This window comes from Aethina tumida, chromosome 1 (genome assembly GCF_024364675.1).
Source record: "Aethina tumida isolate Nest 87 chromosome 1, icAetTumi1.1, whole genome shotgun sequence".
Taxonomy (NCBI): Eukaryota; Metazoa; Arthropoda; class Insecta; order Coleoptera; family Nitidulidae; genus Aethina; species Aethina tumida.
The window spans coordinates 38,069,997-38,097,419 of NC_065435.1; the positions used below are offsets into that span (position 1 = coordinate 38,069,997).

The 27,423-nt window shown below is 33.3% G+C and overlaps 1 protein-coding gene across 4 annotated transcripts; it reads right to left on the minus strand.

Moving 5' to 3' along the window:
- Positions 1-398: 398 nt before the first annotated feature.
- Positions 399-26,623, minus strand: LOC109600135 (probable phospholipid-transporting ATPase IIB). 4 transcript variants are annotated; one of them, XM_049965502.1, is made up of 15 exons: positions 26,271-26,623; positions 24,793-25,051; positions 24,556-24,705; positions 24,190-24,444; positions 24,027-24,129; positions 23,759-23,966; positions 23,490-23,712; positions 23,257-23,431; positions 22,934-23,038; positions 21,537-21,964; positions 21,217-21,466; positions 20,953-21,161; positions 20,395-20,893; positions 1,507-1,710; positions 399-1,447 (listed from the first exon to the last, which is right to left on the minus strand). In XM_049965502.1, the coding sequence occupies exons 1-15, from the start codon at positions 26,420-26,422 to the stop codon at positions 1,314-1,316; spliced, it is 3,354 nt and encodes a 1,117-aa protein (XP_049821459.1). In that variant the 5' UTR covers positions 26,423-26,623; the 3' UTR covers positions 399-1,313. The 4 variants fall into 4 exon arrangements, with proteins under 4 accessions (XP_049821459.1, XP_049821465.1, XP_049821471.1 ...); XM_049965508.1 differs by lacking the exon at positions 26,271-26,623 and adding an exon at positions 25,772-25,944; XM_049965514.1 differs by lacking the exon at positions 22,934-23,038 and having other exon boundaries at positions 26,271-26,622.
- Positions 26,624-27,423: the final 800 nt, after the last annotated feature.

Genomic DNA, 27,423 nt, shown 5'->3' on the forward strand with positions numbered 1-27,423 from the left:
TGTTAATTTCACTTGTATTATATTATTGTAAATTGCGTAATTAAATATAGAAAAACACGAATACATTTGCTTAATGTACCTACCTTATGTTTATATGTATGCCACCACTTACAATTTTAATTGTAGAGGTTGAAAGGGACGTTATCTAATGGTTTTTTTGGCAACTTTCATGTTTATTTTTGAGTAAATCAAGTGATGATAAGTAATAATTTGTATGCATACCAAGTGTCTGGTACGACTGAATTTTGAGGAGACATAATGGACGAGAGAGACTGTCTCTGTCGTACACGATGTAGAGAGAATCTCTCTTATATTTCAGTCGAATCAAAACGCCTTCCAATCGGTATATCTCGTTGTTTTCTTATCAACATCAGGGGTAAGGATGAATGATAGTGAGGTTTATTAAATAAGCATATATTATAATATTTTACAGAGTTCTAATAAATTAATAAACTGTATAATAAACAACAAGAAATTGTAATTGTAGTTAATAAAATATACTAAATATCTATTAATACATTAGTTTACATAAAATGCAACATCTTTTACACGTAGGTATGTTATAGGAGACGTTCCCATGCAGATACAGAGGACAGTACGTCAGATTAAAAAAAAACACGAATTAATAATAATTTTACAATAGGGTTGTGACCCGTGTTTTAGTCCTAATTTTAAATTAAAAAAATGCAAATCAATCTTGATTTCAGAAACTAGTAAGGAGAAATCAAGCAACACCCCTAACGGTTTAATTGACGTTCATACAAGATGTTTTAAATATTTAAGGTGCAAATCGGACCGACCTCCTCCCTCGCACAACACGTGAAATAGATGGAAGCACAATAAACACCGCCGAGAATAAAATAATATCACAATTATTAAATAATTCCATTCACAAATTATTCGAACGTGCGGGGGATGACTGGTCGGGACGGTGGTCTGTGTTTTGTTTTGGGGAGAAAATCGATTAATGTTGAAATTATTTAATATATATTATACGTTTAAAATAAAACACAGAGTGGATACAATCTAAAGCATTATAATGTGATATGCAATCGTTTGTAGCTTCCAACATTTAAACAATTTTCTCGTGTGGGTTTCATACTTTTAAATACTACCATTTAATCTGTCGAGCCTAGGCTGAGAGGCGTTTTATTTCTTCACTTATATATGTCGTGTTTTTTGTGTATATGTGTGTGTGTGTGTGTGTGTGTGTGTAAAGATCTTCCTCTTGTTGCCCCCTTGGCTAATTTACAAAAAAATTAATTCGCTTACGAATATCACATTGAAGTACATGTTTTCATATCGGCTTTCGTCTAAGATAGTTTACTGTAGCTCGGAGGCGAGAACTTCTTCCTCAGGAACTTGAGGATGTAGAGCGGCAAGCAGGAGATTAGTGTTATCACAAGGACCTTCCAGAAGAAGTCTTTGGTCCTTATAAATTCAGCGTCTGAAATAAAGTTGGGTTGTTTCGAAAATAATTTGTTTACATTATTAAATTTTACTTACCAAAATAGTCGTGCAAGACGACGAGGGACAGTACATACAAGGCTAGAGAGAATAATTCGGCCAGTATCATTAAATAGTGCCATGTTCGTATGTTCAAGGCCACCATAATCAGTTCAGTCAGTATGAGTGATGTAAAGCTTATGGCCACTATGTGTATAAATTCGTCCTCGAACAGCAAAAGAGCTCCGTACATTATAACTCCACCTGCGAACAACATGTATAACAATAAACTCATTATAAGTGTAATTCGTTCAAATTCTCTATATTTTTTCGTCATAACTTGAAAATGATAGATGACAAACAGGTATAGTTTTCACTGAACGATTTGTAGAATTTCCGTGCAGTTCCTTTGTCATAACTTGGAAACGATACATACCAGAGAGGTACGGTTTTCACCAAACTATTCATTGAACATTTATTGATGGTGAACTAAAATTTCAAAAGGTTTTCCTTAAAATTAAGGTAGAGAGAGCAGAAAAACCGAAAGTAAATGTAAATCATTCAATTTCTGTGTAGTTTTTTCGTCATAACTTGGAAATGGTATTTGTCACAGAGATACGGTTTTCACCAAACGATTTATTGAACATTTTTTGACGGTGAACTAGAATTTCAAAAGGTTTTCCATAAAATTAAGGGCGAGAGAGCAGAAAAACTGAAAGTAAATGTAATTCGTTCAAAATCTGTGTAGTTTTTTCGTCACAACTTGAAAACGGTAGGTGACAGAGATACGGTTTGCACCAAACGATTTATTGAACATTTTTTTATGTTGAATTAGAATTTCAAAAGGTTTTCCTTCAAATTAAGAGAGCAGAAAAACTGAAAATAAATGTAATTCATCAATTTCTGTGTGGTTTTATCGTCATAACTTGGAAATGGTATTTGTCAGAGAGATGCGGTTTTCACCAAATGATTTATTAAACATTTTTTGACGGTGAACTAGAATTTCAAAAGGTTTTTCGTAAAATTAAGGTAGAGAGAGCAGAAAAACTGAAAGTAAATGTAAGTCGTTCAAAATCTGTGTAGTTTTTTCGTCATAACTTTTAAACGGTAGGAGACAGAGAGATACGGTTTTCACCAAACGATTTATTGAACATTTTTTTATGTTGAATAAGAATTTCAAAAGGTTTTCCTTAAAATTAAGGTAGAGAGAGCAGAAAAACTGAAAGTAAATGTAATTCATCAATTTCTGTGTAGTTTTTTAGTCATAACTTGGAAATGGTATTTGTCAGAGAGATGCGGTTTTCACCAAATGATTTATTGAACATTTTTTGACGGTGAACTAGAATTTAAAAAGGTTTTCCATAAAATTAAGGGCGAGAGAGCAGAAAAACTGAAAGTAAATGTTATTTGTTCAAAATCTGTGTAGTTTTTTCGTCAGAACTTGGAAATGGTATTTTTCAGAGAGATACGGTTTTCATTCATCACACGATTTGTTGAACATTTTTTGACGGTGAACTAGAATTTCAAAAGGTTTTTCGTAAAATTAAGGTAGAGAGAGCAGAAAAACTGAAAGTAAATGTAAGTCGTTCAAAATCTGTGTAGTTTTTTCGTCATAACTTGAAAACGGTAGGTGACATAGAGATACGGTTTTCACCAAACGATTTATTGAACATTTTTTTATGTTGAATTAGAATTTCAAAAGGTTTTTCTTAAAATTAAGGTAGAGAGAGCAGAAAAACTGAAAATAAATGTAATTCATCAATTTCTGTGTAGTTTTTTCGTCATAACTTGGAAATGGTATTTGTCAGAGAGATAGGGTTTCCACCAAACTATTCATTGAACATTTATTGATGGTGAACTAGAATTTCAAAAGGTTTTCTCTAAAATTAAGCCAGAGAGAGCTGAAAAACTGAAGATAAATGTAAGTCGTTCAAAATCTGTGTAGTTTTTTCGTCATAACTTGAAAACGGTAGGTGACATAGAGATACGGTTTTCACCAAACGATTTATTGATCATTTTTTTATGTTGAATTAGAATTTCACAAGGTTTTCCTTAAAATTAAGGTAGAGAGAGCAGAAAAACTGAAAATAAATGTAATTCATCAATTTCTGTGTAGTTTTTTCCTCATAACTTGGAAATGGTATTTGTCAGAGAGATGCGGTTTTCACCAAATGATTTATTGAACATTTTTTGACGGTGAACTAGAATTTCATAAGGTTTTTCATAAAATTAAGGGAGAGAGAGCAGAAAAACCGAAAGTAAATGTAAATCATACAATTTCTGTGTAGTTTTTTCGTCATAACTTGGAAATGGTGTTTTTCAGAGAGATACGGTTTTCACCACACGATTTATTGAACATTTTTTGACGGTGAACTAGAATTTCATAAGGTTTTTCATAAAATTAAGGGAGAGAGAGAGCAGAAAAACTGAAAGTAAATGTAATTCGTTCAAAATCCGTGGTTTTTCGTCATAACTTTTAAACGGTAGGTGACAGAGAGATACGGTTTTCACAAAACGATTTATTGAACATTTTTTTATGTTGAACTAAAATTTCAAAAAGTTTTCCTTAAAATTTAGGTAGAGAGAGCAGAACAACTGAAAGTAAATGTAAATAATACAATTTCTGTGTAGTTTTTTCGTCATAACTTGGAAATGGTATTTGTCAGAGAGATGCGGTTTTAACCAAACGATTTATTGAACATTTTTTTATGTTGAACTAAAATTTCAAAAGGTTTTCCTTAAATTTAAGGTAGAGAGAGCAGAAAAACCGAAAGTAAATGTAAATCATTCAATTTCTGTGTAGTTTTTTCGTCATAACTTGGAAATGGTATTTGTCACAGAGATACGGTTTTCACCAAACGATTTATTGAACATTTTTTGACGGTGAACTAGAATTTCAAAAGGTTTTCCATAAAATTAAGGGCGAGAGAGCAGAAAAACTGAAAGTAAACGTAATTCGTTCAAAATCTGTGTAGTTTTTTCGTCATAACTTGAAAACGGTAGGTGACATAGAGATACGGTTTTCACCAAACGATTTATTGAACATTTTTTTATATTGAATTAGAATTTCAAAAGGTTTTCCTTAAAATTAAGGTAGAGAGAGCAGAAAAACCGAAAGTAAATGTAAATCATTCAATTTCTGTGTAGTTTTTTCGTCATAACTTGGAAATGGTATTTGTCACAAAGATACGGTTTTCATCAAACGATTTATTGAACATTTTTTGACGGTGAACTAGAATTTCAAAAGGTTTTCCATAAAATTAAGGGCGAGAGAGCAGAAAAACTGAAAGTAAACGTAATTCGTTTAAAATCTGTGTAGTTTTTTCGTCATAACTTGAAAATGGTATTTGTCAGAGAGATAGGGTTTCCACCAAACTATTCATTGAACATTTATTGATGGTGAACTAGAATTTCAAAAGGTTTTCTCTAAAATTAAGCCAGAGAGAGCAGGAAAACTGAAGATAAATGTAAGTCGTTCAAAATCTGTGTAGTTTTTTCGTCATAACTTGAAAACGGTAGGTGACATAGAGATACGGTTTTCACCAAACGATTTATTGAACATTTTTTTATGTTGAATTAGAATTTCAAAAGGTTTTTCTTAAAATTAAGGTAGAGAGAGCAGAAAAACTGAAAATAAATGTAATTCATCAATTTCTGTGTAGTTTTTTCGTCATAACTTGGAAATGGTATTTGTCAGAGAGATAGGGTTTCCACCAAACTATTCATTGAACATTTATTGATGGTGAACTAGAATTTCAAAAGGTTTTCTCTAAAATTAAGCCAGAGAGAGCAGAAAAACTGAAGATAAATGTAAGTCGTTCAAAATCTGTGTAGTTTTTTCGTCATAACTTGAAAACGGTAGGTGACATAGAGATACGGTTTTCACCAAACGATTTATTGAACATTTTTTTATGTTGAATTAGAATTTCAAAAGGTTTTTCTTAAAATTAAGGTAGAGAGAGCAGAAAAACTGAAAATAAATGTAATTCATCAATTTCTGTGTAGTTTTTTCGTCATAACTTGGAAATGGTATTTGTCAGAGAGATAGGGTTTCCACCAAACTATTCATTGAACATTTATTGATGGTGAACTAGAATTTCAAAAGGTTTTCTCTAAAATTAAGCCAGAGAGAGCAGAAAAACTGAAGATAAATGTAAGTCGTTCAAAATCTGTGTAGTTTTTTCGTCATAACTTGAAAACGGTAGGTGACATAGAGATACGGTTTTCACCAAACGATTTATTGAACATTTTTTTATGTTGAATTTGAATTTCACAAGGTTTTCCTTAAAATTAAGGTAGAGAGAGCAGAAAAACTGAAAATAAATGTAATTCATTAATTTCTGTGTAGTTTTTTCCTCATAACTTGGAAATGGTATCCGTCAGAGAGATGCGGTTTTCACCAAATGATTTATTGAACATTTTTTGACGGTGAACTAGAATTTCATAAGGTTTTTCATAAAATTAAAGGAGAGAGAGCAGAAAAACCGAAAGTAAATGTAAATCATACAATTTCTGTGTAGTTTTTTCGTCATAACTTGGAAATGGTATTTGTCAGAGAGATAGGGTTTCCACCAAACTATTCATTGAACATTTATTGATGGTGAACTAGAATTTCAAAAGTTTTTCTCTAAAATTAAGCCAGAGAGAGCAGAAAAACTGAAGATAAATGTAAGTCGTTCAAAATCTGTGTAGTTTTTTCGTCATAACTTGAAAACGGTAGGTGACATAGAGATACGGTTTTCACCAAACGATTTATTGAACATTTTTTTATGTTGAATTTGAATTTCACAAGGTTTTCCTTAAAATTAAGGTAGAGAGAGCAGAAAAACTGAAAATAAATGTAATTCATTAATTTCTGTGTAGTTTTTTCCTCATAACTTGGAAATGGTATTTGTCAGAGAGATGCGGTTTTCACCAAATGATTTATTGAACATTTTTTGACGGTGAACTAGAATTTCATAAGGTTTTTCATAAAATTAAGGGAGAGAGAGCAGAAAAACCGAAAGTAAATGTAAATCATACAATTTCTGTGTAGTTTTTTCGTCATAACTTGGAAATGGTATTTTTCAGAGAGATACGGTTTTCACCACACGATTTGTTGAACATTTTTTGACGGTGAACTAGAATTTCAAAAGGTTTTCCATAAAATTAAGGGCGAGAGAGCAGAAAAACTGAAAGTAAATGTAATTCGTTCAAAATCTGTGTAGTTTTTTCGTCATAACTTGAAAACGGTAGGTGACATAGAGTTACGGTTTGCACCAAACTATTTATTGAACATTTTTTTATGTTGAATTAGAATTTCAACAGGTTTTCCTTAAAATTAAGGTAGAGAGAGCAGAAAAACTGAAAGTAAATGTAATTCATCAATTTCTGTGTAGTTTTTTCGTCATAACTTGGAAATGGTATTTGTCAGAGAGATGCGGTTTTAACCAAACGATTTATTGAACATTTTTTTATGTTGAACTAAAATTTCAAAAGGTTTTCCTTAAAATTAAGGTAGAGAGAGCAGAAAAACCGAAAGTAAATGTAAATCATTCAATTTCTGTGTAGTTTTTTCGTCATAACTTGGAAATGGTATTTGTCACAAAGATACGGTTTTCACCAAACGATTTATTGAACATTTTTTGACGGTGAACTAGAATTTCAAAAGGTTTTCCATAAAATTAAGGGCGAGAGAGCAGAAAAACTGAAAGTAAACGTAATTCGTTTAAAATCTGTGTAGTTTTTTCGTCATAACTTGAAAATGGTATTTGTCAGAGAGATAGGGTTTCCACCAAACTATTCATTGAACATTTATTGATGGTGAACTAGAATTTCAAAAGGTTTTCTCTAAAATTAAGCCAGAGAGAGCAGAAAAACTGAAGATAAATGTAAGTCGTTCAAAATCTGTGTAGTTTTTTCGTCATAACTTGAAAACGGTAGGTGACATAGAGATACGGTTTTCACCAAACGATTTATTGAACATTTTTTTATGTTGAATTAGAATTTCAAAAGGTTTTTCTTAAAATTAAGGTAGAGAGAGCAGAAAAACTGAAAATAAATGTAATTCATCAATTTCTGTGTAGTTTTTTCGTCATAACTTGGAAATGGTATTTGTCAGAGAGATAGGGTTTCCACCAAACTATTCATTGAACATTTATTGATGGTGAACTAGAATTTCAAAAGGTTTTCTCTAAAATTAAGCCAGAGAGAGCAGAAAAACTGAAGATAAATGTAAGTCGTTCAAAATCTGTGTAGTTTTTTCGTCATAACTTGAAAACGGTAGGTGACATAGAGATACGGTTTTCACCAAACGATTTATTGAACATTTTTTTATGTTGAATTAGAATTTCACAAGGTTTTCCTTAAAATTAAGGTAGAGAGAGCAGAAAAACTGAAAATAAATGTAATTCATCAATTTCTGTGTAGTTTTTTCCTCATAACTTGGAAATGGTATTTGTCAGAGAGATGCGGTTTTCACCAAATGATTTATTGAACATTTTTTGACGGTGAACTAGAATTTCATAAGGTTTTTCATAAAATTAAGGGAGAGAGAGCAGAAAAACCGAAAGTAAATGTAAATCATACAATTTCTGTGTAGTTTTTTCGTCATAACTTGGAAATGGTGTTTTTCAGAGAGATACGGTTTTCACCACACGATTTATTGAACATTTTTTGACGGTGAACTAGAATTTCATAAGGTTTTTCATAAAATTAAGGGAGAGAGAGAGCAGAAAAACTGAAAGTAAATGTAATTCGTTCAAAATCCGTGGTTTTTCGTCATAACTTTTAAACGGTAGGTGACAGAGAGATACGGTTTTCACAAAACGATTTATTGAACATTTTTTTATGTTGAACTAAAATTTCAAAAAGTTTTCCTTAAAATTTAGGTAGAGAGAGCAGAACAACTGAAAGTAAATGTAAATAATACAATTTCTGTGTAGTTTTTTCGTCATAACTTGGAAATGGTATTTGTCAGAGAGATGCGGTTTTAACCAAACGATTTATTGAACATTTTTTTATGTTGAACTAAAATTTCAAAAGGTTTTCCTTAAATTTAAGGTAGAGAGAGCAGAAAAACCGAAAGTAAATGTAAATCATTCAATTTCTGTGTAGTTTTTTCGTCATAACTTGGAAATGGTATTTGTCACAGAGATACGGTTTTCACCAAACGATTTATTGAACATTTTTTGACGGTGAACTAGAATTTCAAAAGGTTTTCCATAAAATTAAGGGCGAGAGAGCAGAAAAACTGAAAGTAAACGTAATTCGTTCAAAATCTGTGTAGTTTTTTCGTCATAACTTGAAAACGGTAGGTGACATAGAGATACGGTTTTCACCAAACGATTTATTGAACATTTTTTTATATTGAATTAGAATTTCAAAAGGTTTTCCTTAAAATTAAGGTAGAGAGAGCAGAAAAACCGAAAGTAAATGTAAATCATTCAATTTCTGTGTAGTTTTTTCGTCATAACTTGGAAATGGTATTTGTCACAAAGATACGGTTTTCATCAAACGATTTATTGAACATTTTTTGACGGTGAACTAGAATTTCAAAAGGTTTTCCATAAAATTAAGGGCGAGAGAGCAGAAAAACTGAAAGTAAACGTAATTCGTTTAAAATCTGTGTAGTTTTTTCGTCATAACTTGAAAATGGTATTTGTCAGAGAGATAGGGTTTCCACCAAACTATTCATTGAACATTTATTGATGGTGAACTAGAATTTCAAAAGGTTTTCTCTAAAATTAAGCCAGAGAGAGCAGAAAAACTGAAGATAAATGTAAGTCGTTCAAAATCTGTGTAGTTTTTTCGTCATAACTTGAAAACGGTAGGTGACATAGAGATACGGTTTTCACCAAACGATTTATTGAACATTTTTTTATGTTGAATTAGAATTTCAAAAGGTTTTTCTTAAAATTAAGGTAGAGAGAGCAGAAAAACTGAAAATAAATGTAATTCATCAATTTCTGTGTAGTTTTTTCGTCATAACTTGGAAATGGTATTTGTCAGAGAGATAGGGTTTCCACCAAACTATTCATTGAACATTTATTGATGGTGAACTAGAATTTCAAAAGGTTTTCTCTAAAATTAAGCCAGAGAGAGCAGAAAAACTGAAGATAAATGTAAGTCGTTCAAAATCTGTGTAGTTTTTTCGTCATAACTTGAAAACGGTAGGTGACATAGAGATACGGTTTTCACCAAACGATTTATTGAACATTTTTTTATGTTGAATTAGAATTTCAAAAGGATTTTCTTAAAATTAAGGTAGAGAGAGCAGAAAAACTGAAAATAAATGTAATTCATCAATTTCTGTGTAGTTTTTTCGTCATAACTTGGAAATGGTATTTGTCAGAGAGATAGGGTTTCCACCAAACTATTCATTGAACATTTATTGATGGTGAACTAGAATTTCAAAAGGTTTTCTCTAAAATTAAGCCAGAGAGAGCAGAAAAACTGAAGATAAATGTAAGTCGTTCAAAATCTGTGTAGTTTTTTCGTCATAACTTGAAAACGGTAGGTGACATAGAGATACGGTTTTCACCAAACGATTTATTGAACATTTTTTTATGTTGAATTTGAATTTCACAAGGTTTTCCTTAAAATTAAGGTAGAGAGAGCAGAAAAACTGAAAATAAATGTAATTCATTAATTTCTGTGTAGTTTTTTCCTCATAACTTGGAAATGGTATTCGTCAGAGAGATGCGGTTTTCACCAAATGATTTACTGAACATTTTTTGACGGTGAACTAGAATTTCATAAGGTTTTTCATAAAATTAAAGGAGAGAGAGCAGAAAAACCGAAAGTAAATGTAAATCATACAATTTCTGTGTAGTTTTTTCGTCATAACTTGGAAATGGTATTTGTCAGAGAGATAGGGTTTCCACCAAACTATTCATTGAACATTTATTGATGGTGAACTAGAATTTCAAAAGGTTTTCTCTAAAATTAAGCCAGAGAGAGCAGAAAAACTGAAGATAAATGTAAGTCGTTCAAAATCTGTGTAGTTTTTTCGTCATAACTTGAAAACGGTAGGTGACATAGAGATACGGTTTTCACCAAACGATTTATTGAACATTTTTTTATGTTGAATTTGAATTTCACAAGGTTTTCCTTAAAATTAAGGTAGAGAGAGCAGAAAAACTGAAAATAAATGTAATTCATTAATTTCTGTGTAGTTTTTTCCTCATAACTTGGAAATGGTATTTGTCAGAGAGATGCGGTATTCACCAAATGATTTATTGAACATTTTTTGACGGTGAACTAGAATTTCATAAGGTTTTTCATAAAATTAAGGGAGAGAGAGCAGAAAAACCGAAAGTAAATGTAAATCATACAATTTCTGTGTAGTTTTTTCGTCATAACTTGGAAATGGTATTTTTCAGAGAGATACGGTTTTCACCACACGATTTGTTGAACATTTTTTGACGGTGAACTAGAATTTCAAAAGGTTTTCCATAAAATTAAGGGCGAGAGAGCAGAAAAACTGAAAGTAAATGTAATTCGTTCAAAATCTGTGTAGTTTTTTCGTCATAACTTGAAAACGGTAGGTGACATAGAGTTACGGTTTGCACCAAACTATTTATTGAACATTTTTTTATGTTGAATTAGAATTTCAACAGGTTTTCCTTAAAATTAAGGTAGAGAGAGCAGAAAAACTGAAAGTAAATGTAATTCATCAATTTCTGTGTAGTTTTTTCGTCATAACTTGGAAATGGTATTTGTCAGAGAGATGCGGTTTTCACCAAATGATTTATTGAACATTTTTTGACGGTGAACTAGAATTTCATAAGGTTTTTCATAAAATTAAAGGAGAGAGAGCAGAAAAACCGAAAGTAAATGTAAATCATACAATTTCTGTGTAGTTTTTTCGTCATAACTTGGAAATGGTATTTGTCACAAAGATACGGTTTTCACCAAACGATTTATTGAACATTTTTTGACGGTGAACTAGAATTTCAAAAGGTTTTCCATAAAATTAAGGGCGAGAGAGCAGAAAAACTGAAAGTAAACGTAATTCGTTTAAAATCTGTGTAGTTTTTTCGTCATAACTTGAAAATGGTATTTGTCAGAGAGATAGGGTTTCCACCAAACTATTCATTGAACATTTATTGATGGTGAACTAGAATTTCAAAAGGTTTTCTCTAAAATTAAGCCAGAGAGAGCAGAAAAACTGAAGATAAATGTAAGTCGTTCAAAATCTGTGTAGTTTTTTCGTCATAACTTGAAAACGGTAGGTGACATAGAGATACGGTTTTCACCAAACGATTTATTGAACATTTTTTTATGTTGAATTAGAATTTCAAAAGGTTTTTCTTAAAATTAAGGTAGAGAGAGCAGAAAAACTGAAAATAAATGTAATTCATCAATTTCTGTGTAGTTTTTTCGTCATAACTTGGAAATGGTATTTGTCAGAGAGATAGGGTTTCCACCAAACTATTCATTGAACATTTATTGATGGTGAACTAGAATTTCAAAAGGTTTTCTCTAAAATTAAGCCAGAGAGAGCAGAAAAACTGAAGATAAATGTAAGTCGTTCAAAATCTGTGTAGTTTTTTCGTCATAACTTGAAAACGGTAGGTGACATAGAGATACGGTTTTCACCAAACGATTTATTGAACATTTTTTTATGTTGAACTAGAATTTCAAAAGGTTTTTCGTAAAATTAAGGTAGAGAGAGCAGAAAAACTGAAAGTAAACGTAATTCGTTCAAAATCTGTGTAGTTTTTTCGTCATAACTTTAAAACGGTAGGTGACATAGAGATACGGTTTTCACCAAACGATTTATTGAACATTTTTTTATGTTGAATTTGAATTTCACAAGGTTTTCCTTAAAATTAAGGTAGAGAGAGCAGAAAAACTGAAAATAAATGTAATTCATTAATTTCTGTGTAGTTTTTTCCTCATAACTTGGAAATGGTATTTGTCAGAGAGATGCGGTTTTCACCAAATGATTTATTGAACATTTTTTGACGGTGAACTAGAATTTCATAAGGTTTTTCATAAAATTAAGGGAGAGAGAGCAGAAAAACCGAAAGTAAATGTAAATCATACAATTTCTGTGTAGTTTTTTCGTCATAACTTGGAAATGGTATTTTTCAGAGAGATACGGTTTTCACCAAACGATTTATTGAACATTTTTTTATGTTGAATTAGAATTTCAAAAGGTTTTTCTTAAAATTAAGGTAGAGAGAGCAGAAAAACTGAAAATAAATGTAATTCATCAATTTCTGTGTAGTTTTTTCGTCATAACTTGGAAATGGTATTTGTCAGAGAGATAGGGTTTCCACCAAACTATTCATTGAACATTTATTGATGGTGAACTAGAATTTCAAAAGGTTTTCTCTAAAATTAAGCCAGAGAGAGCAGAAAAACTGAAGATAAATGTAAGTCGTTCAAAATCTGTGTAGTTTTTTCGTCATAACTTGAAAACGGTAGGTGACATAGAGATACGGTTTTCACCAAACGATTTATTGAACATTTTTTTATGTTGAACTAGAATTTCAAAAGGTTTTTCGTAAAATTAAGGTAGAGAGAGCAGAAAAACTGAAAGTAAACGTAATTCGTTCAAAATCTGTGTAGTTTTTTCGTCATAACTTTAAAACGGTAGGTGACATAGAGATACGGTTTTCACCAAACGATTTATTGAACATTTTTTTATGTTGAATTTGAATTTCACAAGGTTTTCCTTAAAATTAAGGTAGAGAGAGCAGAAAAACTGAAAATAAATGTAATTCATTAATTTCTGTGTAGTTTTTTCCTCATAACTTGGAAATGGTATTTGTCAGAGAGATGCGGTTTTCACCAAATGATTTATTGAACATTTTTTGACGGTGAACTAGAATTTCATAAGGTTTTTCATAAAATTAAGGGAGAGAGAGCAGAAAAACCGAAAGTAAATGTAAATCATACAATTTCTGTGTAGTTTTTTCGTCATAACTTGGAAATGGTATTTTTCAGAGAGATACGGTTTTCACCAAACGATTTATTGAACATTTTTTTATGTTGAATTAGAATTTCAAAAGGTTTTTCTTAAAATTAAGGTAGAGAGAGCAGAAAAACTGAAAATAAATGTAATTCATCAATTTCTGTGTAGTTTTTTCGTCATAACTTGGAAATGGTATTTGTCAGAGAGATAGGGTTTCCACCAAACTATTCATTGAACATTTATTGATGGTGAACTAGAATTTCAAAAGGTTTTCTCTAAAATTAAGCCAGAGAGAGCAGAAAAACTGAAGATAAATGTAAGTCGTTCAAAATCTGTGTAGTTTTTTCGTCATAACTTGAAAACGGTAGGTGACATAGAGATACGGTTTTCACCAAACGATTTATTGAACATTTTTTTATGTTGAACTAGAATTTCAAAAGGTTTTTCGTAAAATTAAGGTAGAGAGAGCAGAAAAACTGAAAGTAAACGTAATTCGTTCAAAATCTGTGTAGTTTTTTCGTCATAACTTTAAAACGGTAGGTGACATAGAGATACGGTTTTCACCAAACGATTTATTGAACATTTTTTTATGTTGAATTTGAATTTCACAAGGTTTTCCTTAAAATTAAGGTAGAGAGAGCAGAAAAACTGAAAATAAATGTAATTCATTAATTTCTGTGTAGTTTTTTCCTCATAACTTGGAAATGGTATTTGTCAGAGAGATGCGGTTTTCACCAAATGATTTATTGAACATTTTTTGACGGTGAACTAGAATTTCATAAGGTTTTTCATAAAATTAAGGGAGAGAGAGCAGAAAAACCGAAAGTAAATGTAAATCATACAATTTCTGTGTAGTTTTTTCGTCATAACTTGGAAATGGTATTTTTCAGAGAGATACGGTTTTCACCACACGATTTGTTGAACATTTTTTGACGGTGAACTAGAATTTCAAAAGGTTTTCCATAAAATTAAGGGCGAGAGAGCAGAAAAACTGAAAGTAAATGTAATTCGTTCAAAATCTGTGTAGTTTTTTCGTCATAACTTGAAAACGGTAGGTGACATAGAGTTACGGTTTGCACCAAACTATTTATTGAACATTTTTTTATGTTGAATTAGAATTTCAACAGGTTTTCCTTAAAATTAAGGTAGAGAGAGCAGAAAAACTGAAAGTAAATGTAATTCATCAATTTCTGTGTAGTTTTTTCGTCATAACTTGGAAATGGTATTTGTCAGAGAGATGCGGTTTTAACCAAACGATTTATTGAACATTTTTTTATGTTGAACTAAAATTTCAAAAGGTTTTCCTTAAAATTAAGGAAGAGAGAGCAGAAAAACCGAAAGTAAATGTAAATCATACAATTTCTGTGTAGTTTTTTCGTCATAACTTGGAAATGGTATTTTTCAGAGAGATACGGTTTTCACCACACGATTTGTTGAACATTTTTTTATGTTGAACTAAAATTTCAAAAGGTTTTCCTTAAAATTAAGGTAGAGAGAGCAGAAAAACCGAAAGTAAATGTAAATCATTCAATTTCTGTGTAGTTTTTTCGTCATAACTTGGAAATGGTATTTGTCACAAAGATACGGTTTTCACCAAACGATTTATTGAACATTTTTTGACGGTGAACTAGAATTTCAAAAGGTTTTCCATAAAATTAAGGGCGAGAGAGCAGAAAAACTGAAAGTAAACGTAATTCGTTTAAAATCTGTGTAGTTTTTTCGTCATAACTTGAAAACGGTAGGTGACATAGAGTTACGGTTTGCACCAAACGATTTATTGAACATTTTTTTATGTTGAACTAAAATTTCAAAAAGTTTTCCTTAAAATTTAGGTAGAGAGAGCAGAAAAACCGAAAGTAAAAGTAAATCATACAATTTCTGTGTAGTTTTTTCGTCATAACTTGGAAATGGTATTTGTCAGAGAGATAGGGTTTCCACCAAACTATTCATTGAACATTTATTGATGGTGAACTAGAATTTCAAAAGGTTTTCTCTAAAATTAAGCCAGAGAGAGCAGAAAAACTGAAGATAAATATTTTTTCGTCATAACTTGAAAACGGTAGGTGACATAGAGATACGGTTTTCACCAAACGATTTATTGAACATTTTTTTATGTTGAATTAGAATTTCAAAAGGTTTTTCTTAAAATTAAGGTAGAGAGAGTAGAAAAACTGAAAATAAATGTAATTCATCAATTTCTGTGTAGTTTTTTCGTCATAACTTGGAAATGGTATTTGTCAGAGAGATAGGGTTTCCACCAAACTATTCATTGAACATTTATTGATGGTGAACTAGAATTTCAAAAGGTTTTCTCTAAAATTAAGCCAGAGAGAGCAGAAAAACTGAAGATAAATGTAAGTCGTTCAAAATCTGTGTAGTTTTTTCGTCATAACTTGAAAACGGTAGGTGACATAGAGATACGGTTTTCACCAAACGATTTATTGAACATTTTTTTATGTTGAACTAGAATTTCAAAAGGTTTTTCGTAAAATTAAGGTAGAGAGAGCAGAAAAACTGAAAGTAAACGTAATTCGTTCAAAATCTGTGTAGTTTTTTCGTCATAACTTTAAAACGGTAGGTGACATAGAGATACGGTTTTCACCAAACGATTTATTGAACATTTTTTTATGTTGAATTTGAATTTCACAAGGTTTTCCTTAAAATTAAGGTAGAGAGAGCAGAAAAACTGAAAATAAATGTAATTCATTAATTTCTGTGTAGTTTTTTCCTCATAACTTGGAAATGGTATTTGTCAGAGAGATGCGGTTTTCACCAAATGATTTATTGAACATTTTTTGACGGTGAACTAGAATTTCATAAGGTTTTTCATAAAATTAAGGGAGAGAGAGCAGAAAAACCGAAAGTAAATGTAAATCATACAATTTCTGTGTAGTTTTTTCGTCATAACTTGGAAATGGTATTTTTCAGAGAGATACGGTTTTCACCAAACGATTTATTGAACATTTTTTTATGTTGAATTAGAATTTCAAAAGGTTTTTCTTAAAATTAAGGTAGAGAGAGCAGAAAAACTGAAAATAAATGTAATTCATCAATTTCTGTGTAGTTTTTTCGTCATAACTTGGAAATGGTATTTGTCAGAGAGATAGGGTTTCCACCAAACTATTCATTGAACATTTATTGATGGTGAACTAGAATTTCAAAAGGTTTTCTCTAAAATTAAGCCAGAGAGAGCAGAAAAACTGAAGATAAATGTAAGTCGTTCAAAATCTGTGTAGTTTTTTCGTCATAACTTGAAAACGGTAGGTGACATAGAGATACGGTTTTCACCAAACGATTTATTGAACATTTTTTTATGTTGAACTAGAATTTCAAAAGGTTTTTCGTAAAATTAAGGTAGAGAGAGCAGAAAAACTGAAAGTAAACGTAATTCGTTCAAAATCTGTGTAGTTTTTTCGTCATAACTTTAAAACGGTAGGTGACATAGAGATACGGTTTTCACCAAACGATTTATTGAACATTTTTTTATGTTGAATTTGAATTTCACAAGGTTTTCCTTAAAATTAAGGTAGAGAGAGCAGAAAAACTGAAAATAAATGTAATTCATTAATTTCTGTGTAGTTTTTTCCTCATAACTTGGAAATGGTATTTGTCAGAGAGATGCGGTTTTCACCAAATGATTTATTGAACATTTTTTGACGGTGAACTAGAATTTCATAAGGTTTTTCATAAAATTAAGGGAGAGAGAGCAGAAAAACCGAAAGTAAATGTAAATCATACAATTTCTGTGTAGTTTTTTCGTCATAACTTGGAAATGGTATTTTTCAGAGAGATACGGTTTTCACCAAACGATTTATTGAACATTTTTTTATGTTGAATTAGAATTTCAAAAGGTTTTTCTTAAAATTAAGGTAGAGAGAGCAGAAAAACTGAAAATAAATGTAATTCATCAATTTCTGTGTAGTTTTTTCGTCATAACTTGGAAATGGTATTTGTCAGAGAGATAGGGTTTCCACCAAACTATTCATTGAACATTTATTGATGGTGAACTAGAATTTCAAAAGGTTTTCTCTAAAATTAAGCCAGAGAGAGCAGAAAAACTGAAGATAAATGTAAGTCGTTCAAAATCTGTGTAGTTTTTTCGTCATAACTTGAAAACGGTAGGTGACATAGAGATACGGTTTTCACCAAACGATTTATTGAACATTTTTTTATGTTGAACTAGAATTTCAAAAGGTTTTTCGTAAAATTAAGGTAGAGAGAGCAGAAAAACTGAAAGTAAACGTAATTCGTTCAAAATCTGTGTAGTTTTTTCGTCATAACTTTAAAACGGTAGGTGACATAGAGATACGGTTTTCACCAAACGATTTATTGAACATTTTTTTATGTTGAATTTGAATTTCACAAGGTTTTCCTTAAAATTAAGGTAGAGAGAGCAGAAAAACTGAAAATAAATGTAATTCATTAATTTCTGTGTAGTTTTTTCCTCATAACTTGGAAATGGTATTTGTCAGAGAGATGCGGTTTTCACCAAATGATTTATTGAACATTTTTTGACGGTGAACTAGAATTTCATAAGGTTTTTCATAAAATTAAGGGAGAGAGAGCAGAAAAACCGAAAGTAAATGTAAATCATACAATTTCTGTGTAGTTTTTTCGTCATAACTTGGAAATGGTATTTTTCAGAGAGATACGGTTTTCACCACACGATTTGTTGAACATTTTTTGACGGTGAACTAGAATTTCAAAAGGTTTTCCATAAAATTAAGGGCGAGAGAGCAGAAAAACTGAAAGTAAATGTAATTCGTTCAAAATCTGTGTAGTTTTTTCGTCATAACTTGAAAACGGTAGGTGACATAGAGTTACGGTTTGCACCAAACTATTTATTGAACATTTTTTTATGTTGAATTAGAATTTCAACAGGTTTTCCTTAAAATTAAGGTAGAGAGAGCAGAAAAACTGAAAGTAAATGTAATTCATCAATTTCTGTGTAGTTTTTTCGTCATAACTTGGAAATGGTATTTGTCAGAGAGATGCGGTTTTAACCAAACGATTTATTGAACATTTTTTTATGTTGAACTAAAATTTCAAAAGGTTTTCCTTAAAATTAAGGAAGAGAGAGCAGAAAAACCGAAAGTAAATGTAAATCATACAATTTCTGTGTAGTTTTTTCGTCATAACTTGGAAATGGTATTTTTCAGAGAGATACGGTTTTCACCACACGATTTGTTGAACATTTTTTTATGTTGAACTAAAATTTCAAAAGGTTTTCCTTAAAATTAAGGTAGAGAGAGCAGAAAAACCGAAAGTAAATGTAAATCATTCAATTTCTGTGTAGTTTTTTCGTCATAACTTGGAAATGGTATTTGTCACAAAGATACGGTTTTCACCAAACGATTTATTGAACATTTTTTGACGGTGAACTAGAATTTCAAAAGGTTTTCCATAAAATTAAGGGCGAGAGAGCAGAAAAACTGAAAGTAAACGTAATTCGTTTAAAATCTGTGTAGTTTTTTCGTCATAACTTGAAAACGGTAGGTGACATAGAGTTACGGTTTGCACCAAACGATTTATTGAACATTTTTTTATGTTGAACTAAAATTTCAAAAAGTTTTCCTTAAAATTTAGGTAGAGAGAGCAGAAAAACCGAAAGTAAAAGTAAATCATACAATTTCTGTGTAGTTTTTTCGTCATAACTTGGAAATGGTATTTGTCAGAGAGATAGGGTTTCCACCAAACTATTCATTGAACATTTATTGATGGTGAACTAGAATTTCAAAAGGTTTTCTCTAAAATTAAGCCAGAGAGAGCAGAAAAACTGAAGATAAATATTTTTTCGTCATAACTTGAAAACGGTAGGTGACATAGAGATACGGTTTTCACCAAACGATTTATTGAACATTTTTTTATGTTGAATTAGAATTTCAAAAGGTTTTTCTTAAAATTAAGGTAGAGAGAGTAGAAAAACTGAAAATAAATGTAATTCATCAATTTCTGTGTAGTTTTTTCGTCATAACTTGGAAATGGTATTTGTCAGAGAGATAGGGTTTCCACCAAACTATTCATTGAACATTTATTGATGGTGAACTAGAATTTCAAAAGGTTTTCTCTAAAATTAAGCCAGAGAGAGCAGAAAAACTGAAGATAAATATTTTTTCGTCATAACTTGAAAACGGTAGGTGACATAGAGATACGGTTTTCACCAAACGATTTATTGAACATTTTTTTATGTTGAATTAGAATTTCAAAAGGTTTTTCTTAAAATTAAGGTAGAGAGAGTAGAAAAACTGAAAATAAATGTAATTCATCAATTTCTGTGTAGTTTTTTCGTCATAACTTGGAAATGGTATTTGTCAGAGAGATAGGGTTTCCACCAAACTATTCATTGAACATTTATTGATGGTGAACTAGAATTTCAAAAGGTTTTCCCAAAAATTAAGGCAAAGAGTACAGAAAAACTGAGAATAAATGTAATTCGGTGGAAAACATTCTATTTCTGTGTATTACTTCGTAATATGCTGATCACGCACCTATCACGTTCCAATCACGCACCGATCACGTTCCTATCACGAACTAATCGTATGCCGATCACGTGCTAATCACGTAACGATCTAACAAGATCCAATCATTTTTGTCTAGTTTTTTCGCTATAACATGGAAAACTTGGAAATACGTGACAGAGAAATATGATTTTCATCAAACGATTTATTGAACATTTTAACATGAACTAAAATTTCGGAAGTTTTTCTCTAACGCAATCATGTGCTATCACGTGACAATCACGCGCTATCACTTGTCAGTCACGTACCAATAACGCACGATCACGTGCCAATCATGCAAGAATACGTGTCAATCACGTACTGATCATGTGTTAATCACGAGGCAATCTCGCTCTATCACGTGCCTATCACCTACTGTATATTTTATAATGGAATAGTTGTTCATTTGAAATTTCGATCGTCGTACACTAAACATTTCTACTGACGAACATTTTAAATTCAGATTAGGTAGGAAAATCTACTGACGTATATATATATATATATATACGCAAATAAAAATCACATAAACCTGTGTGTAACGTTTACCTTGATATATGGATATAAGAACCCACATAAAGAACGTCTTAAACGAGAGACTTCGTCCCTTGGCCAAATCCTTATACAGTTCCGGGTAAGTCAAGGCGATCTCCGCGCTGACATCCTGATCCAACACGAGACTGAACACCGGAAACATGGTGTAAACCGTCGCGTAGCCCACCATCAAGAATCCCTGATACAGCGCCACCGAACTCAGATAGAAGACACTGCTGAAAACGGCTTGCATGGTCGATATAATGAGACCCCGATGGATGACGAACTGGGCGAGGGAAGCCGATCGTTTGTACGATCGGCGACCGTGCACGAGCAGCAGTCGGGCGAGATGGGAGAACTGCGGTATGCTGAAATCGCCGGCCAAACTGGCCTGTTTGCCCTCACGGCCTTCGATACCGATGCCGGCATCCGCCTGTTGGATCATGCTCACGTCGTTGCCGCCGTCGCCCACCGCCGCCGTCCGCTTGCCGGTGTGCTTCTGTATCAATTGCACCTGCACCCAAAATAATTCATGTATTCAAGTGTATACTTCCCCTCTGTTCTATTACTTACCACTTGTGCCTTTTGAGTGGGGGAACATCTGCAGCACACCACGGCCGGGGCCGCAGTAGCCAACTCCATGAACTCCGGCTGGTAATAAGAGAGACACACTTCTAAACTTTCCCCACTGATTACGAGGGCGCAGTCCTGTTTCCTCCTGTAGGCGTTTAACTCTAAATGGGCATCAGTCCTGGTTACAACCTTTTTCAACACGTGCAGACCTAAAGCAACGGACATTTGATGTATGTAGTAAATGAAGACGTTTGATTGGATTACCTTGAGTTCTTGACACGAGCCTGGAACTCTTGGCGATGCAGGTGGCAGTCTCCAATTTGTCGCCGGTCAACATCCAAATCTTGATGCCGGCGTTCCTTAACAATTCGAGGGTGGCACGCACGTTATCCTGCAACTTGTCCTCGACGCCGGTGATGCACAGCAGCTCCATCTCCCGTTCCAGAGATTCGATCACTTGGGCCACACGTGCCACCCTGTCGGTGGTCGAAAGACGAGCCGCATTGTACCGCGTCTAAGATTCAAGTTAAAAGTTTTAACATCAAATTATCGAAGAATTATCAAGTCGTGTACGCAACACAAACCTCGAAGTCCAGATACTGTTCGTCGGTGAGGATCTTCCTGGCGACCACCAGAGTCCTGAGCCCGTCCCGGGCCATGTTGCCCACCTCCTCGTCCAACCAATCGGTGTACTGAACGATCGCCCCCATCACCACGTCCGCACCCTTCAGATAAAAATAGATCTTGCCCGATTGCAGACAACGGACGATGATGCCCATGCGCTTCGTTTCGCTGGTGAACGGGAATATCTGAAGGATTTCGTAGTTATGAAGACGGCCGTCCGGTACCTTCAGCTGCATCGACGTGAGGTCGCGATGGCTGAGCGTCAGACCGACGGCCTGCGTCCACTGGACGAGGGCCACCTCGTCCGGACTGGACGCCTGGTACGTCACCGTTTTTTCGGCGGTATGCTGTAGGTGTTGGTCGGCCTCAGTTTCGGACGTTATCGAACCTATGGATCAAGTGGTTTCTGGTGTAGAGTGGAGAAACGTGGTCGACTTGAAGCTACCACACATCTCAAATGTAGGAACGTTCATGCAAATACTCAATACTTTTTTCACGGTTCTATCCGTTCCTCCGTTTAACATAAACTCCGTCGTGTGGTTCTGCATGAACTGTCCTCGTTGTGTCAAAGATGACACAGTATATTAAGTATTGAAATTTAATATAATTTATTAATGTATTTTTGAGGACATTGCAGAGGCGAAACTATAGTGTTATATGGTAGATATGCAATTAAAAGAAAATTTACTATTTATATTTATATTTATATTAATTTTCAAGTAATTTTTATTATTCAGCTTTGCTAATGTTAATTTAAAGTTTAAATGTCAAATGTATATAATAATAGTGCAGTCATTATAGGGAGAATGGAGATCTCCAGCTATAAACATGTATAAACTTATATACTGACATCCCAAAACTTGTCTCAAAATTCACACATGATAGGATGGATAGGATTTTTCACACGTCGAACCGTTGTCGAGATAGGGGGCAGAGAGGGCGCGGCTAGAGTATCATTTGAGGTCAACCTATCATGTGTGAATTTTGAGACAAGTTTTGGAATGTCAAAATATAAGTTTATACGAGTTTATAACCGGGTAACTCGATTTCTGAGATATTCATCTAATTTTGACTAAGATGACTGGACTAATAGAGTTAATGTAGAAAGGAAGAAATTTAAATTAGTGTTGTGTAAGTGATGAATATGAAATATATTCATGTTTTTTCTATTTTGTCATGTAAATAATTACCATTCACATATTAAGAACTGTATAATTAATAATATGGTGAAAGTAATGACCAACCAAGGAATCAAAGTAGGGTACCATACGTTTATTTTTTGTTTAAAGCAAGAACTATTGGCGACCAATCCCATGTTAGCAAGCGACGTCACAACCTTATATAACATTTAACGTACCTGGTATAATTTGGTATTGTTTATTGTCGAGTGCTTGTTCTTTTTTATCGAGTGTGTCGAGAATATTAAATTTTATAAATTTTTTACGACCGCCAATCCTTTTATCTGTGACAATAAACAACAATAATTACTTTCGTATAAAATTTTGTTTGAATTTGTTTCAGTGTAACGTTCACCTAAACCTCTCCCACAGCTTAGCCTCTTCAATATTCATAAAAAAGCATCATTTCGCATAAAACCGTAGCTAATCAATAAAACACCATACAATTTCTATCATTGAGGCAGTTTTTATTGATTGAACGGTTTAAATAATTCATCCCTACCTGTGTCGCTGTTACTGTTTTCGCTGGACTCGTAGACCGGGGTGACGTTGTGGCAAAGGGCCAAAGCCTGGACTGCGTCCCTTATCCTCGTATGTTCGGACACTCGAAACTTTTCAGGCGCAGTCGACGAACTGCTTTCGGAAGTGCCGAACGAGCTTTTCAATACTGACGTTACCTACGAACCAAACTAATTTGTAATATCTGTTGTATATGGTTAAGTTAGCAAAAGTTACGTCGTTAAAACTGTCGGCTGCATAACTGACGGTGCCCAGATGCAACCGTTTCAACACCATGGAGTTTTGAGTCAAGGTGCCCGTCTTATCGGTCAGCAAATACGAAATCCGGCCCAGTTCCTCCGGTATGGTCGTGCATCTGACGGCGGTGCCCTTCATCTGAGGATCCTTGCCGATGGCCCAGGAGTAATACGATTTACCCATGTCCAAATTCACCCTCAAACTGGCACAATTTAATTTTTTAACAAACTACCATTTAATCAACAAACCTTATAGGGATGATGTAAGAGAACAGAAGGATGAATCTGAACAAGTATCTGTACCAGGGTCCACTGAAGCCTTTAAGAGCCATCATGAGCAGGGCCAGGCCGATGACGGCGCAGAACAATAATTTCGTGATGGTGTTGACTTCCATGTCCAAAAAGCCCACCTTGGAGCGAGGTTGGGAATTGTTCATCACCGACCTCGTTTCTGGACCTTAACACAGTAATACCATTTAATACATAGCATTGTCAAGTTTAACTTGATCTGGTGTACCTGTATAAATAACAACACCGGTGGCCTGTCCAGAGGCAATAACGCAATTGGTCCACAAAGTGTTCTCCAAGTCGAGACTCTCGTCGTTATTCACCGAATCCATCTGGAACAGCATCGAAAAGCATTGAGCAAAACACAAAAATTGGGTGGGCCAAATACATACCCTGCTGAACGTGCCAATGAAGGAGTGAATGTCTTTCTGGGGTTTCTCGGCGTAAACGGTGGCTGTGATCTCGAACAGTTGATGGTCGTTGGCCAGCTTCTGCGTAGCCGGTACGGCCAATCTAAGTTTCCAATCGGTTTCGCCGTCCAGCTGGTCGGTTCGAACGAAGACGGCACCACTGCTCTCCGAGGTACGTAGAAGAACCAGATCGGCCGGCACCCTTTCATCTTTATCGACGATTATCAAATCGCCAACCTGCACATTAGATAGATATAGATAGATAGATAGATAGATATCTGATAAAACATTTCCAGGTACATTTAGAATCCAAACATTGACATGCCTGTCAAGGTGGTAGGTGCTCACCTTTAATTTATGGGCCGCCACAATTTCGTAAGGTTTATTCCTGTCGTTTAACAGTCGTTTACATTTTTGATTGTTGACTTCCTGATCCCGCTTGTGCCTCCTTAAATCGTCTATGGCCTCCCGACAAATGGTGACCAAAAGTACGAAACACTGTAAGAAAAAGACCCACCCATTAGTGAACAATCTCTAGACTGAATTGAATTGAATTGAATTGAATTGAATTGAATAGAAACATACCAAAGGCCCCCAATAAGTGTAAAGATAGCCAATACGAATGTCGGGTACGAACTGGCTAGTGGCCATTATCAAAAAGTACAGGTTCAAAAAGAACTTGAACTGCTGATAGAGCACCAGCGGCAAGAACGTGATGATGTTGTACTTCTGGTTCCTGATGGCGTTGGCCGGAAATTGACCGGCCGGCAGTTTGCCCAGGAGTATCGTCCTGGAGCGCAGCTCCCTGGCGCCGCAGCATTTCTTGAATATGCCGCACCAACAACTAGAACAAATATTTACTTGATCTGCGATAATGAGAGGCAAAATAAAATTAATAAAGATACCTTATGATGTGAAACAGCCAATAGTAGAAGCGTTCGTTCAAATCACGTAAACAGTTATTACTTACAGTCATCGTAAATTAAAATTTACAACATTTACAACAAGTTTGCGTCGCGCATTAAACAATGCAAAAACAACCGTTCGGTAGGTATTGGGAATTATCTACTGATAAAGCTCAGCAGTGAGCAGATAATGCAACATCAAATCACTCAGATATGTACATGGGGCATTTTTATTGCAAACAGAAATACCGTTATCAATAAATAAATAGAAAATTAGCTAATTATTGTTAGAAGCACGAGTGAAATTATGAACAAACTATTACTAATAAAAATTTTAGTTCGTCAAATGGACAACGAACGTGAAACATTCTGCATTGTTCAGAACGATGACCGATAACGATAATTTTTAACAATGAACAGAAGAAACAATTTGTTGAAAATAGTATTTGTGTATAATATGCATTTTAACAAAGCCATGAATGTGTAAAAGAATAATAACGTCAACAACTGTGATTAAAATTTTGTAAACAACGAGATAGTTTACTTACTGTTAATTCTTATCAGAAGTTTATATCCGACAAATATAAAATAGATCAAGACAAAAGAGATAAAATGCAACGCAAATAGAAGTACCGAATGACTAATCTGGGAAACATTACCTCCAATTCGATTCCTTTTGTGATTTTCTTATCAAGGGTATGTCTTCTTTGGATGTTTTGCTGATGGTGCTTTGAGATTCTACATTGTCTAGATTCATGTCGATAATCGATAGCGCAGCAACTTTACATATTTAACGGATTCCCCACGATAAAAAACACAAATACAACAGCTTATCGATATGACGTACACTGTCAATCATCTGACATTGACAAATCGCCAAGGTTGCCAACCGACAAACAACATCCAATGCAATATTGATATTTAAACACAAGAAAGACACAAGAAAATTTATACAGCGAATATAAGCGAAACGCCACTACTCATTTAATTTTCAATTAATTGGTCGATTTTCAAGTGAAATCACCCAAGCAATCCGATTACAAACATGCCAGAATATTATTGTAAACATTAGGTGAACATGACGAAACACATGATTTATGTGGCGAATACACCTAACAATAAATATTGACTCAGTTGTTGGGATTCAAAAGTACATACCTGCACAATATACGTCCTAAACTCCTTCGTTTCTTCGGTTTGCGATTAAATCTGGCAGTGTGAACGTCCATGTCGCTCCCATGGTTTGATGTGTTCCCCAATAAAAAGTCGGTCTCTTTTTCGGCGTCGAGCTCTTGCAAAGGATATTCCATTCCAATTTGGGGCCCCTTCACATAACCTCACACCATCCTGACAATCACTTGATCAGTTTCTAACACTCGATTCACAATCAAAACAAATCGCGTATTGTTGTTCAGTTCGTGCGCTTTGTTGTGGATTTATGTCTTAAAACGGGACATTGTTAATTTTACACATAATAAATAGAGCTTGACATATTTGACGTTTACGGAATTGCGGAGAATCAACCTTAGTATATTTTCCCACTTTTGGCAACACTGCAACCTGTGATTAAAATTAAACGCGTGGTTAATATTCATTTTTAGTATGCATATCTTTTTTAATCAGTATTAATTTAAATATGTAATTTTAGATATACATCGTAAGATAGATAACGCAGTCTTAATTTTTATATAATTAATAAACGAAACCACAATTTTCAATGCGAATTAAAAATTTATATCCAGAATTCAAATATTAACATTTCATTGAATCCGTTTTCAATTCAAGCAAATTTTTTAGCGACTAAGTTATCAAATTATTATCAAAATATGTATGAATATGATTCCCATAAAAGTATAAAGTTAATTGGTTACCGCATGTGTAAAATATTTTTTTGTATTAATAGTAGTGAGACATAAGCCCTGGCGCCATCTATCCATTAACCATTGAACCCTTAGTTTATTTGGATATGTTAAGATTAGAAAGATATTACTGTGCGCCATCTGTGCAAATATATATTTAATTATAGGGAAATTTTAAAGCTTTCTTTAAGCAATGTTGGCACTTTTATGTTAAAGAGATAACTGCAAATATTTTGCGTCATCTATATATTAAAAGCTTAATCACTAATATAATAAACACCAACAATAACAGAAAACAATAATGACAAAACAACATTTTTTTATTAGGTCAACTTATTTGACCCAGATGGCGTAATCATTTCGTATATGAATTTATGTCATTTGATTGGAAGATCATGTCCCATAACTACCAAAAATATCTATCTATAAAGTAATAAACATTCTATTTTATT